Below are 13,659 nucleotides of genomic sequence, written 5' to 3'. Positions count from 1 at the left end.
AATTTATCCTCCTTATTTATAAAGATTCTGACCATTTTTAAGCCTTACATTTTGAGGATGACCCATTTAAAATATATCACACAATTAACCACTCAGTCGCCGCGTCTGATATTCTGGTAGACACTCCTTATCAGTGGGTGATGGTAAGGCACCGAATCATTGTGTGACAACCACCAAGAAAATAAGAAGAAGTCATTGCATGCAATAATGTCAGATTGTGACCAGAGCAAGATACTGGCTTGAATTTTACATGGTATCAGATCGAAAAGATAATCAGCGGTTTCGCACGTCACTATTCTGAACTGCTTTCTAGTGCAGGGGTGGCCAACGTCGGTCCTCGAGAGCCACAATCCTGCAGGTTTTCCATGCATCCCTGTACAAACACACCTGACTTAAACTAATGAGTCATTGTGCAGATCCTTATAGGCTTTTGGATCCATTTAATTTGAGTCAGGTGTGTCGGTGCAGGGATGCATGGAAAACCTGCAGGATTGTGACTCTTGAGGACCGACGTTGGCCACCCCTGTTCTAGTGGATGTATTGTCTAACAACCATGCCAACATAAAGCGCGCATGGCAGTATGTAGACAGTGAGGTTTGACAATATTTGACATACCTATTTATGTTTGTAAAGGGAGCACAAAAAGCTTTAGATGGATGTATTGATGATGGATAGAGATTTGGAAAATATTTTTTTTTGTAGCTTATTTAAAAATATCATTTTTATTGTCCCTGTACATGGTACAATGAAAGTTAGATGCAAGCTTGTCAGTACAACATACAGTATAAAGTATGTTTAAAAGAAACTTTGCAAAAAATATTTAAAACACACCTTAGATCTAAAAGAGAGGAGAATATGCAAGTAATTAAGTATACCTGATTAAATCCTGCATCCACTAGGGTATCATCTGATGTGAAACTGAACGCTGATTACATGTTTTCAACCTGTACTGGTGCCAAAGCTCAGCAGGTGTTAGCAAGCTTTTTGACCAGTTCAGAAGAAGCCATATTGTCACTCGATGTTGCCTTGATGTCAGGTCAGCAAGAGAGATCACCCTGGCTGGTTGCTTAGTGTAATTAATGACCTTTTATGGATAAAAATGTACTGTTTTAAAACGTCTAAATGTACACAACAAATATGAAGTCTGTTTAAACTGATTTGCAGGTTTTTGAGAAGTTTAAACGTACTAAAACACAAACAGAACTAAAAATTAGTTGGTTTATCTAAACAATACAGAGTTCTCTCCTCTGTATTGGCATACACGTACTTTTCAGTGTGTTTAAGTGCTGCTGTTTTTGTTTGCTTGGACTTTGTCGACGTTTGGAGACACAGCAGGGGTCTTTGCTTTGTCACCGCTAGTTCTTTACATTGCTATGGCATGAAAGAGCTTCGAGGCAAAACTAAATGAAAAACAAAATTAGTCTCACACCGGAGTTGAACCCTCCAGTCAACTTCAAAACATGTGCTTGTTTGGTAGTTGATAAGGAACAGACTCATGGATGAAAAGACAGATGCTCGTACATGTTCTTATTTGCATCAGTTGTTACATGACCAAGTTTTAGCTGGCGACTGAGTTGTTTTATTTATTATGATGGATGAGTGTCTACACAGTGTCCCTTGTCAGAACTTGCAGAGTGAAACGTCTGTGTCTGCCCTTAACTGTCCACTTAATAGCACCCTGTGTCTGTACCCATGACTAAATATAACCGTCAACCTCTGTGAAGAGCAGCGTAGTCATCATCATCAATGGTGGCAGTGTGAGACTGAACACTGCACCCCCAGCTTTAGCATCAACTGTGATTTACAGCTCATTTTTTTCACACTGCTCGTCATGTTGAGTGCCATGAAATGAAAGTTGAGCTTTTTAGGGAATGTTCCATCTTCTGTCTCAGTCAGTAAATGGAAGACAAGAATCACAGAGGAACCTCATTCCTCCTACATCACTGTGTTGCATAGCTCCACTTCGGCCAATATTATACCTGCTTGTACCTTAATGTAAATGTGTCTTGACTGCCTTACATACAGTATTTTGCATTTGTTTGTCCATGTCCTTGGAAATTAAGGCAAGGCAAATGTATATGTATAGCACATTTAATGTACAAGACAATTCAAAGTGCTTTACACGAAACTTTACAGCAGGGTGCAGAAAGCAATACAAGTGCATTAAAAAAACAAAGGTAAAAAAATTTTTTAATTAATTAATAAAAACAGAAAGAAATGGCTAAATTAAAATAGATAAAATGCAAGAAAATTCCAGTGTGGGGAAAGACAGTATTAAAACATGATCATGTTTAAAGATTCAAGCTTAAAAGAACCAGATGCAGATTTGGGCTCTAAATAAAAACTACTGAAATGCAGCAGAGAACAGTTGGGTCTTTAACTTGGATTTAAATAAACTGAGTGTTTCAGCTGGTCTGAGGCTTTCTGGGAGTTTGTTCCAGACATGTGGAGCATAGAAGATGAACACAGCTTCTCCATGTCTGGTTCTGACTCTGGGAACTGATAAGAAACTGGAACCAGATGACCTGAGAGTTCTGGTAGGTTCATACTGGCTCATAAGGTTACTGATATATTTTGGTCCTAAACCATTCAGAGCTTTAAACCAGCAGAAGAACTTTAAAGTCTATCCTCTGACGGACCGGCAGCCAGTGTAAAGACTTTAGAGCTGGACTGATGTGGTCCACTTTCTTGGTCTTAGCGAGGACTCGAGCAGCAGAGTTCTGAATAAGCTGCAGGTGTCCCATAAATTTTTTTAGGTAGAACCTGTAAAAACACTAACAATAATCAAGCCGACTAAAGATGAAAGCATGGACTAGTTTTTCCAGGTCTTGCAGAGACATCAGATCTTTTGCCCTTGATTTATTCTTAAGATGATAGTAGGCTGACTTTGTAATTCCCTTAATGTGTTTCTCAAAGTAAAGGTCTGAGTCCATCAATACATCCAGATTTTTGGCCAGGTTGGTGGTTTTTAGGTGTATAGACTGATTAACATTATGCGTTTGCAAGCTAGAGGCAGTGTAGGGACCAATGTTACCACATGTAACATCACAGGGTCATTAAAAGTGATAAAAAGTTTATTAGACATAACATTTCGTGCTTGGTTTAGAGACTTTACATACTATCTACGACACCCCTGCTGTTGATTTATTTTTTTGTATTTATTTATTTTCTGTTGTAATCATAAAAATTGACCAAATGCTAACCTCCTCTATTGTTGCTATGTTTAGCATTTTGTTTACACCCTACAAACTTAGCAACTCTGTCTATCCAGTCTCTAATGCCCCCCCAAGTGGAATGCTGTATACAAGCATAGCATACAAGCAAGTATCACCATCAAGCATCAGCCTAAAAAAGAAAAACGGTTGAATCTGATGTAATGCAGTAAACATTTCATCAATACTTTTTTCAAACTGAAATGCTGCTCAAACTGAGATGGCAGTAAGATTAAAAATGTGTTTGATATGGAAGTAAATGTAGGTTTCCAGAGGGAGTATCTTAACAATACACAAACACTAGAAATAGTTTTGCAGGATTTTTTTAAACGAATTCTACTGTATTGATTTAATGCGACAAAATCTTGGTGACCTTCGCCAAGATGCATATTCACAGTGAAATACATACATGAGAAGGCAGAATATGTTAATTATGTTCTTAATAAGTACTGCATCATCTTCGTTTGTACATCTCTGCCATCCTTCTGTACAACCTGGCCACGGCTTAGGTGCTACTGCAGGATGTCAGAAGGCAACACCACCTTCCCTTCCCGGCAGTTTAAGAGAACTATCCGAAACAAAACCATCAACAATATTTTTTATACCAGATAGCGACAACTTGCACCCATAACAACGTTATTATAAGCGTGCAAACTTGCATTAGTGACCATTAGCTAACCCTCATTCGTGGTCCTTTTTTTCGTATCCTCTCGTTATCCAGGGACCCGTCCCACATTAGAAGGTCCCCAATTGTAATGAAAACCCCCTGAAACCGAGTAGAGTTGAGCCAATCGGGTAGAGTAGAGCAGAGTAGGTAATTGTGGAAAAGGGGCTTACAACAAGCCAGCTGCCATTCTCTTCCAGAGAAGACTATTTATATATTTGTTATGTGAAAATTGTTAGTCTAACTAAAACCAAACTTTAAAAATGATATAAACATATTTACTCTAACTGGTGGTGTACAAAATGTAATTCCTCAAAGTCAGACTAACATTTCCAGTTAAAGCTCTACAATTCCCATCCAAGGCCTGCCTTATGGTTACTGGCTGATTGGTCATCTGATTTTTCAGATGACCAATCAGACAAAAGCTGAAGTAGAGAGTTTCAGACGGAAGGTGACAAGAGGAGCTGCTGCAACATACAGTTTTAGAAAAACTCTTTTTTTTTTTTTCTTTAAAATATGTAAAATTACTCTAAACCCCTTAAAACAGAAAAAAGAAGTTGTAAATAAACAAAACTGTGTCCTTTAACTCCAGAGAAATCCCATTTAACACTGATTTAGATTAACATCGTCAAAGCAAAATTTTTGGTCATTACATTGAACATAGGGTTAACAGCTGTAGATACAGTATGATAACACTGGATAGCCTCAGCTTTATTTCTTTGTTTTTAATAATTAGCAAGTGTTAGTTATGTTTGTCTTATTTATGCTATGTCAACAATGGTAGGATTAACACTGAAAACACTGATGCATGGCAGCCATACAGAGCAAGGTCAGGGAGTGTCAGGTTGCCAACTGATCAAAGTGTTAAATATTTTTTCTGCAGTCTTTTGTAGAATAGCTATTGTGGCTGATGTGGTAATCACACAATAGTGTTTTATACAACCAACAGCTGTGAAAACCGTGCAAGCGAGGCTTTGCTTGAGCTTATATAACATAACAGGGTGCAGGTCACATCTAACACTCCCACACAGCACCAAGTTTCCCCACAAACGTAAACAAACTTTCATCATGTGCAGGGGAGAGAGAGAGAGAGGCAGAGCTGAGGCAGGAGGGCAGAGGATCAGGTGTTGCTATCCGTGCATGTGCTTTTTAATCGGGACTGTGTTGAGTGGCAAGAGCACATAGGAGTATAAGTGAGTGTTCGTGGGAGTGGGAGCACTTTTGTGCATCAAAAACCCGACGAGCCAGAGCTTGTGCTTTGACAAGCATCTTTGGAATTTGGCTTCCCGGTCCTCTGTCTATGTCCCAGTGCTGAGATTCATGCTCCCCCTTCACGCTCAAGCATTTCATTGACAGCTTTTCTTTCCCTATGAGAGAACTGATTACAATATATAAAGAGTGATTGCCCTGGAAGCCCTCCTCTTGAGGGCTTTGTTATCTTCGTAATTGTTGTAGAGTGGTAGTTGTATGGCTTTGTAAAAGAGTTTAGATTTTTTTACCGCAAAGGCGCACTGCAAGCTTGTAACCCTGCATCACTCAGACTGCACATTTTTAACGATATAATTTCTTTTAGCAACACGTCAGAAGCTTATTTTTAACAAAAAAAAATTTTTTTTGTTTCAGAAAAAATGTCACTCCTTGCGATTCTGTTGCATCATGCAGTCCAACAGAGTAACAGTCAGATGTTTGACTACTCACAAAGCAAAATTTACCTCAGGTTTTCATTATGGAAGTCTTTTGCAAGGCCATCAGAAACATAGATACATTTTAGGCCCGGTTACAGCAGATACAAAGTGTGAAATATAAGAAACATCTGCTGTCTTCATGAAAAAAACTCATCAATCAAAAACACAAGCTTTTCAATTAGACGGTAACTGTTCAAGGCTGGCACTGCTTTGATGTGTGCACGCGTGCGTGTCTGCGTGATTTAAGGATGTGTGTTGCTTTTCAGGGCCCCCTTGGCAGGTCTGGGCTGAGCTGTAAATCTTCCTGCGTCTCCTGGTTTACTTGGGCCCATAAACTACAAGGCAATTATGGAAAACAACTAGATGCAAGATTTCTCCAGTCCCGCAAGATTTGTGGCTGCAGCCTAAAAGGATGTTTGTCCTATCTGCCCCAAATAAATTGCTTTGCCTCACTCACCTTCGTCCCCCAAAGCTCAGCTTCTTGTCGAGCATCGATCGGATTCTCGTGTATTTGGTGGATGCGAAGCACAAACTAAGTAAAGAGCCACAGCTAAAAATACTGCATCAAACCTTGACCAGTGGCCATCAGGCTTTGCCCACTCATGATTTATTCATGTAATATCAAACACATACATGCATACAACTTAGCATGACCTGACCCCTGACTTCCTTTGATCATATCTTACTTGGACCTAGAGAAATGCCAGGATTTTTGTGACTGAACTGCAGCAGAGGAAAGCCACCTCTCTCTAAGAATCAAATTAACCATTATCACATTCATCATTATTGATTATCAGGCTTCTTCCCTCAGCATTACCTCAGTCTGTTTTATATTGACTTATTAGAAGCCGGATGCTTTAGTGGAAAGTTTTTTGTTGGAGGAGAAATTGTACCTCATGAATATAAACATGAGCAGCTTGGGCTGCTTTGATCTCGGCCTGGCGGAGAGCCCTGAATGGAGTGGGCTGGAGCTGCCTTTGCACAGCTCTCTCTGCCTATTTTAACCATTTACATAATTGTTATAACTGTCCGGGCCAGCAGTGCAAGGTACTTGAAAAATGTGGATTGCATTAGAAGCAAGAGGAGATTCTAGAGTGCCACTACGGTTGTCTGTGCCCAAACATGGGAGATTTGTGTGTGAAAGTGGGAATTTAAATGCTTTATGGAAGCACGTGTTTCATTAGTTTGTATTGACCGAGCAGAGGAGTGGCGGACAGCAGGTTCATGTAGCTGCTGCTGGTGCTGCTTGGGATGAGCCCAGTTTTGATCCTCTTTACAGAAATACACCTCCCAAAAGCTATCTTGACCACTATAAAAAGGTTTTGCCTCCAAATCCGGCACATAATATATTACTTTTACAAACTTTATTTATATGGCTGTATAATTTGTCATGTGTTTATAACAGGAAATTAATCTATTTTAATAGAAAAGGGTTTGAAGATTCCTTTTTATGCTTTTGCATATCATAAAGTAAGTTCTTAAAAGTGCAACGAATACTGAAATGCATATAATGCTGATTTTTGGGTGACCGTGTTGGATAGTGCACAAACCACATGGATCTGAAAGTATTTCCTTTGCTATTCTCCAAAATCCAGTCAATTTAAGGTGAAACATCCAAAAAATATAATTTTTAGAGATAATAAATCGAAATAATCGTGTTTTTTTGCCAGCTGCTATCTGATCTGTTAGTACAAATAAAATAAAATATGTGACCTTTCTGAAGCCGCTTTTTAAGCTTTTCTGTTTTATTTTATTTATTTTTAAAAACATTTTTTACAGTTTAGGAAGATTAATGCAAATATGTGCCACAGAACGCATATCCATCAGAGTTAAGTTTTAAAAAAATTGGAAGTTAAAGGCTAAAACAGGTAAAACCTCCTTACCTGTTCTAGTGGTGCCACATCAGCTGGCTGAACATGAGAGAAGACTTTGTATCCCTCGGGCCCCATTTATAGTCGGAAATATAGTGGTATGTTAGTGTGTTTTATGGTCTCAAGAATGTTTTATGACTGCTGGAGGTGTTTATGCATGGGAGCAGAGAGGGTCAAAAGGGTGAAATCAATAGTGCACCTTAATGAGGTTGTCTGAGAAGAAGAAAAGGAGGGCATATGTGAAAGATTTTTTAAGAGAATGTGGGAATGGGGAGGAGTGGGGTTGTCCAAAGAAGATATGTTGTGTGGAGGTGAAGAAGCCCTTGAGACCTTTCAGGTGGGTGTTAGCAGCTGGTTTGCTTTCATAAAAGTCGGGAAACAATGTTTATTGCTGTGTATGACTAATTCTCCTTGTACCGCATAGATGGCGATCAATTCTGTGGAAAACGTACTGGGGTAGTGTTAGACTTCTAAAAGGTATTTCAGAATAGGAAATTTTCAAGGCAAAGGCTTGATTAAAATGTCCATTATGTGCTTATCAGTTCACTTTTTTTCTATTTGGATCAGAGTTGCATAACAAGCTTATTGTGTGACATATGCCATCCATTCTCAAAAACAATGATATAACCCTTAGAATTTGTGCCTTACATGATTCTGTGGTCTTTTTACTTGCTGTTTGGGAAGATTACACAAGCGTTTGACAAGTGGAACTCTTTCTGTTATTGCCACATCATGAAAATAGAGATTTTTCTAACTTGGTGTGAGATTATGTTTCCTGTCTTTGTTATCCTGTTACAGCATCTGCATGGATATGGGATGCGTGCATGTTTATGCTTGTTGTGCCGTTAGACAGCTGTCTGTATAGAAGAACAGAGCTGATGAGACACGCGTCAGCTCACCCTCGTCCTCCAGGGATTAACACTCACTCAAGGGGCAAGAGGTGGGGTTTGTTTCAGTACGAGAGGAAAGGATGGCCATGTTTGCGCTGGTGTAAAACACTGCAGGACATCAGCTGATGGATTGCTATGAAATCTTTTCTGTTAATGAAGAAAAGAGATTGGTATGACATTTAATGCCAACATTGATGGTTTCCATTTGATGAACTCTACTGGCTGATTCTTTGGGTCTATTTTGTGTTTGTTCATTTTGATATGTACACTGATGCTGGGACCAGTCATGATGTGGATAAACAACGTTTGAGGGCGTTTTGGAGAGTCTGGATGTTAACTGTAGTCGCTTCCCACAGATGCCATCAGATTGGTGTCTGGCGAGTATGTTGACTGGGTAAACACTTCAGAAAAAGAGGTCACATCTCAACAGGAAGCCTGGGATGTTAATACTTTTGACATGACATCATCTCACTGTGCAGCTTACTTTTCTGCCGTTTACAGATCCAACCTTTCCATCCACCTGTTAGCAACCTTTTTACTCTTTTTTTTTTACAGAACACCTTACCTCCCCACAGCACCCTGTAATCGATGGCAACTTCCATCCAGACTCTTCCTCTAACACGTGGCCCCAACAAAAACTTCCGCCACACTTTCCCAGCCCCGCCCCTCTCCCCTCATTGCGGGATGGGAAGCGTGGGTAGTCTAGTGGAGAGACCGGATGTGTCGCCGACTAAAGGGAGTCGCGCCGTGCCCCAGGTGAGACCCAAACAGACCAATGGCCTCCTGAAGAAAGGCCTCACCCAGAGAGAGCTGCTCAACTACCTCAACATCACTAGGTGGGCACTGCCATGTTAAAAAACGCTTACATAAGCAGAAACTTTTGTAGAACATCTCGCTTGATGTGATCTGACCTGCTGTGATTCCAAACAGAAAAGAGTCTAAAGCAACTGTAAGCAGTGATGGAAAGAGGGACATTATTGGTGACAGAAAGGAGGACAATGTTTACACCAAAGTCTACAATAAAGATGGCACTGAAGTTGATCTGACAAAGAATTCACTGCCAAGTGGGGGCAAGTATGAAAAGGTCAATACATGAGCTTATATATGTGCTGAACATCAGAAAAATGTAATTTTATGAATCATTGTTTGTATTAGACTATCAAACCTGATAACTCCAGGTTATTTCCTTTGATCTTAAAGAATGACAGCATTCATAAAAATACTGACTCTTACCTGTGAGATATGTGAAAGTAATTGAAAGTGTTGGTGAAAGGAGATCTCATTCAAGCAAAGATGCAGATGGAGTTCCTTTTTACTCCCCAGCCAGTAAAAGGGTGCTGGGTTTGTGGTAGATTGATCAGTATCACATTCATACATCTCTAGCAGCATGATGCAACACCCCCTCAACCTGTTACCAGCATAAATCAGTCTCAGATTTCTTCCAGCTCACCAGCACAGATTGAAAATCTGCCACTTGCTGTGCTGTGGATTTATTGCAGCGATCAAATATCACCTTTTTTCTGCTGGGATTGATCAACACTAAAAACACAGAGGATGTGTGTTAATAGAAAGGTTGTGATTTATGTTACATAGCCCAACCTTTCTTCTTAAGAGTGATGTCTTTCTCTCCTCACCTCTTTTAGCTGTCTTTGCACCCTTTGAAAAATGCCTTAAATATTGTCGGGCCTTGCCTCTTTTATTCTTTAGGTTCATTTTAGGTCTTCTGCCTTCAAGCCTGTCACCCCCAAAAACTTCAGCTCCATGCAAAACCTCTATCCGTCTTCCAAATCAGAAGATATGGATCATGGCCTGTCTAATGGATTGCACAGAGCATACGCCCATGTCCCTAAAGCAGTCTCCACCTCCTCTTCGTCTTCCTCACCTTCCCGCCACGGTGGACCAACATCAGGTGGCACCAAGGTATCCTAAAAATAAACACTGTGATCAGTTACTTCCTCTTTGGCAAGGAGGTGTCACATACTTGTCATCTTGTTTACTGTTTGTTTAATTAAATAATAATAATAATAATAATGTGTGTACAGGCCCTCTCCTCGGTGCGTGTGATGAGCCAGGAGGATGATAACCTATCAGACTCGGGCCATAACTCCATGAGCAGCCTGCCGCCGTACCGACCTCCCTTCCGCCCACACCTGACTCAGATCAGGTCTGCTGCAGTGACAATGTTGCTTTAACTAATCGTTTTTAATGATTGTGGGGGTTGAAGAGATTTTAATGACTTTTTTTTCAACCTAGTGCTTCCATGGGCCACATCAACACCATTGGCTCCCTAGACCGCACATCTCTGGGCATGAAGAACATAGGTTCAGCAGGCATGGTTATAGGGGAGATGCCGTGTCGAAGCATGGCCACTCTGAGCCGCCTCACTCCATACGGAAGTGAGGCTCCGCCTCCTTATGAATGGACGCTGTCCCTCTCTGTGGAGGACGTGGTGAGTGTGGGTCAGATGTATAAGTGGATGAGAGGAGGATCAGCTCAGTATGATTGACAGATGTCATTCACCCTGTTGTCTTCTCCAGGTGCGGGATCTGGAGGAGCGCCTGGTGGAGAAAGAGCATGAACTCAAACAGATGAAGAGAAACTTAGATGAGAGCGAGGGTGCCATAGCTCAGGTGAATCTCGTCTGTTCTTCACCAACAATCTATACATCTTGCTGACTCTCTTTTAAAGTTAGACCCCCATCTGCTTGTTGCATGCAGGTGTTTGAAGGGAAACAGCGCCTGTGGGAGAAGGAGGTGGAAGACCTGAAGCGACTGTATGCTGTTAAGCTGCGTCAGGTCTCCCAACATGCTCAGCGTTCCCAACGCAGCTTGCAGTTGGAGCTGTTTAAGGCTGAGCAGGAGAAGAATCGTCTTCAAGAGGAGCTCAATGGCCTAAAAAGGGAAATGAACCAAGAGGCTGCAGCCATGCCGAAGCCAACTAGTCCGACACTGGAGGAGACACAGTGGGAGGTAAGGGCTTCGGAGGACAGGCTATTGCAGGATCAATCTCCTTTATGCAGTTATAGCCTACAGACAAGATGTTGACAGATACCATCATATGACCCTTGCGCTCTTTCTCTCTTTCAGGTATGCCAGAAGTCAGGGGAGATCTCCTTGCTGAAGCAGCAGCTGAGGGACTCCCAGGCAGAGGTAACCCAGAAGCTGAGCGAAATCTTCCAACTGAAGACGCAGCTCAGGGAAACCCGAACAGAGCTGCGCAGCAAGGAGGCCCAGATAGATGCTCTGAAGCTAATCTTGCAGGGGACGCATCGTGGCAGGCGTTACTCTCAGGGTGCATGTGAAGATGGAAAAGGTGCTGAAGAGAATTCATCAGCAGGGACAACAGGTATCTTGCAAAAAATTGGCACCATTAAAGAAATAACACCTTAATCCAGTGGTCTTGAGACTTTACAAGAACAGTGGACCTTAATACGTTTGATCAAAACCCATGTATCATTTTAAATTGGTTTCTTAACAACACAGCAGGTATTTGTTTGGGTTGTTTTAAATTAATGTTTCAAAGTTTAGATTCAAAATCAGATTGAGTGACCTCGCCATTTTAACAACAGGCAGTGTCTGAAGCTGGATGAACCTTCTCTTTGCAGGAGGCTACGGGGGGCCGACAGAGGAGCGTCTGCGTGCAGAGCTCCTGCTGGAGCGACGCCAGAGCGAAGCTCAGGCCATGGCTTTTGAGGAAGAGAGGCACACATGGCAGACAGAAAAGGACAAGGTCATCCGCTACCAGAAGGAGCTGCAGGCCAGCTACTTAGAGATGTACCACCGCAACGAAGCCCTCGAGAGGGAGCTGCAACAGCTGAGGGCGGGCAGAGAGAGGGGAGGTGGGGGAGCAGGAGAGGGAGGAGAGGGCAGAGATGAAACTTTGGAAGGGGAAGTGCCAGAGATGAGGAGTGAGAGAGTAAGTGAAAAACAAGAGGACACACCTTCTTCGAGTCTGCCGTGGATAGAGAGGATTGAATCATCTGAAATTTGAATGCCACAGACTTATTTGCAATGCAAACTGTTTTAATGTGAATCAAAGGCAACTATGGAAGCTCAAATGTGCCAGCAAAAGAAAAGCAAGACTTAACCAAACTTAAAATTTTAACATAGTAAGTCAAAATTATGAAATTAAAAAAATGTCAAATAAAAAAAGTCCCAATTTACAACTCAGTTTTACTTTACTAAGTCAAAATCTTAGAAAAATTAGTAGTAAATAGTCAGTTTTTCTTAACAAAACCAAAATTATGTGCTCTGCATTTTGCAATGGATAGTTGGTCCCAAATAAGAATTAATTTGTGAAATTGTTTTATACTGAAAACATGAAATGAGAAAAATGAATTATATAATAAGTTAGAGTTATGTGATTGTAACTTTTTAAATATGGTACCTAATACTGCATCTCACATTTTCTCATTCATTTTTCTTTTCCTGGTAAAAAGAGACTTCCATAGATCCTCTTCTGTGCTCCCCTCTCTGCCCCTTCACCCTTGTTGATTGTCTTATCTCCTTATCCTGCAGAGACGGGATCTATCACCTCCGCCTGAACCCAGTCATACTGATGGTTGGTTTACAGGAGTGTCTGTGCCACATCAGTCCTCAGCAGAAGAATAGTGTCTTTTCTGGAAAAACCACAGACAAGCTCTCAAACTGTCCCATTTACAACTTCTGTGAGAGAGCAAGCTGGTGTATGATAAAGACTAACTTTGTTAAACTGATGAAGAGTCTTGATAGAAACCAAAGCACTGAAATGGATGTCCAGTAATAATTCAGCCCCAGTCCAGCGTGTGCAGACAGATTTGCATTGTTACACATTAACCCTTGTTCTGGTAATAAAGCTCCGTCTCTGGGTTAAGTGTAGAGGATTAAAAACTATCTGGCACAAAGGTAGTTAATGCTATATCTTTGCCATATCTGTGCCCTAGGCTGGAAATATTTAAAATGTTTCACTCATTAGGGCCTCCATTCAGACATGACCTATATATTTTGTAAATAAGTGTAATTTTTATTTGATTGGTCTTTTTGTGGTTGTATTCCAAGCCCACTGTTGTCTTAAATATGTGTTCTTCTATATCTGTTGATTGCAGTAAAAGCGATCGGTAGATGTGAACGATGATTATTTTTGCCATGCTTTTTAGTGCGAGCCATTGCACATGCTCGAATGCATGACTTAAGTGAAAGTTGATCTCATTAATTAATATATGAACATTCAGAAGCCAGCTCCCTTGACCTGTCAACATACTGTGACTCTTGTCTATTTACTGAAATAAACTGTAAATGATAAATATGTCTTTGTTTTACTTTAATGGTGTACTTGTGAAGACCTCTAAAACTGGGTCTA

At 40.9% G+C, this 13,659-nt stretch overlaps 1 protein-coding gene across 2 annotated transcripts in view; it reads left to right on the top strand.

Moving 5' to 3' along the window:
• The window catches only part of n4bp3 (NEDD4 binding protein 3), a 28,612-nt gene extending 15,009 nt beyond the window's left edge, over positions 1 to 13,603 (top strand). For both annotated transcript variants that reach the window (XM_041991035.1, XM_041991036.1), the window contains exons 2-11: positions 8,878 to 9,158; positions 9,253 to 9,406; positions 10,030 to 10,242; positions 10,365 to 10,486; positions 10,576 to 10,771; positions 10,860 to 10,952; positions 11,040 to 11,291; positions 11,409 to 11,667; positions 11,927 to 12,237; positions 12,840 to 13,603. In XM_041991035.1, the coding sequence (XP_041846969.1) occupies positions 8,911 to 9,158; positions 9,253 to 9,406; positions 10,030 to 10,242; positions 10,365 to 10,486; positions 10,576 to 10,771; positions 10,860 to 10,952; positions 11,040 to 11,291; positions 11,409 to 11,667; positions 11,927 to 12,237; positions 12,840 to 12,932 (1,941 nt within the window). In that variant the 5' untranslated portion in view covers positions 8,878 to 8,910 and the 3' untranslated portion in view covers positions 12,933 to 13,603. The remainder of the gene's footprint in view (positions 1 to 8,877; positions 9,159 to 9,252; positions 9,407 to 10,029; positions 10,243 to 10,364; positions 10,487 to 10,575; positions 10,772 to 10,859; positions 10,953 to 11,039; positions 11,292 to 11,408; positions 11,668 to 11,926; positions 12,238 to 12,839) is intronic.
• Positions 13,604 to 13,659: the final 56 nt, after the last annotated feature.

The sequence above is a fragment of the Melanotaenia boesemani genome, chromosome 7 (assembly GCF_017639745.1).
Source record: "Melanotaenia boesemani isolate fMelBoe1 chromosome 7, fMelBoe1.pri, whole genome shotgun sequence".
In the NCBI taxonomy this organism is placed as follows: Eukaryota; Metazoa; Chordata; class Actinopteri; order Atheriniformes; family Melanotaeniidae; genus Melanotaenia; species Melanotaenia boesemani.
Note: the sequence above shows the minus strand (reverse complement) of the source record. Positions and strands in the feature narration are given on the sequence as shown.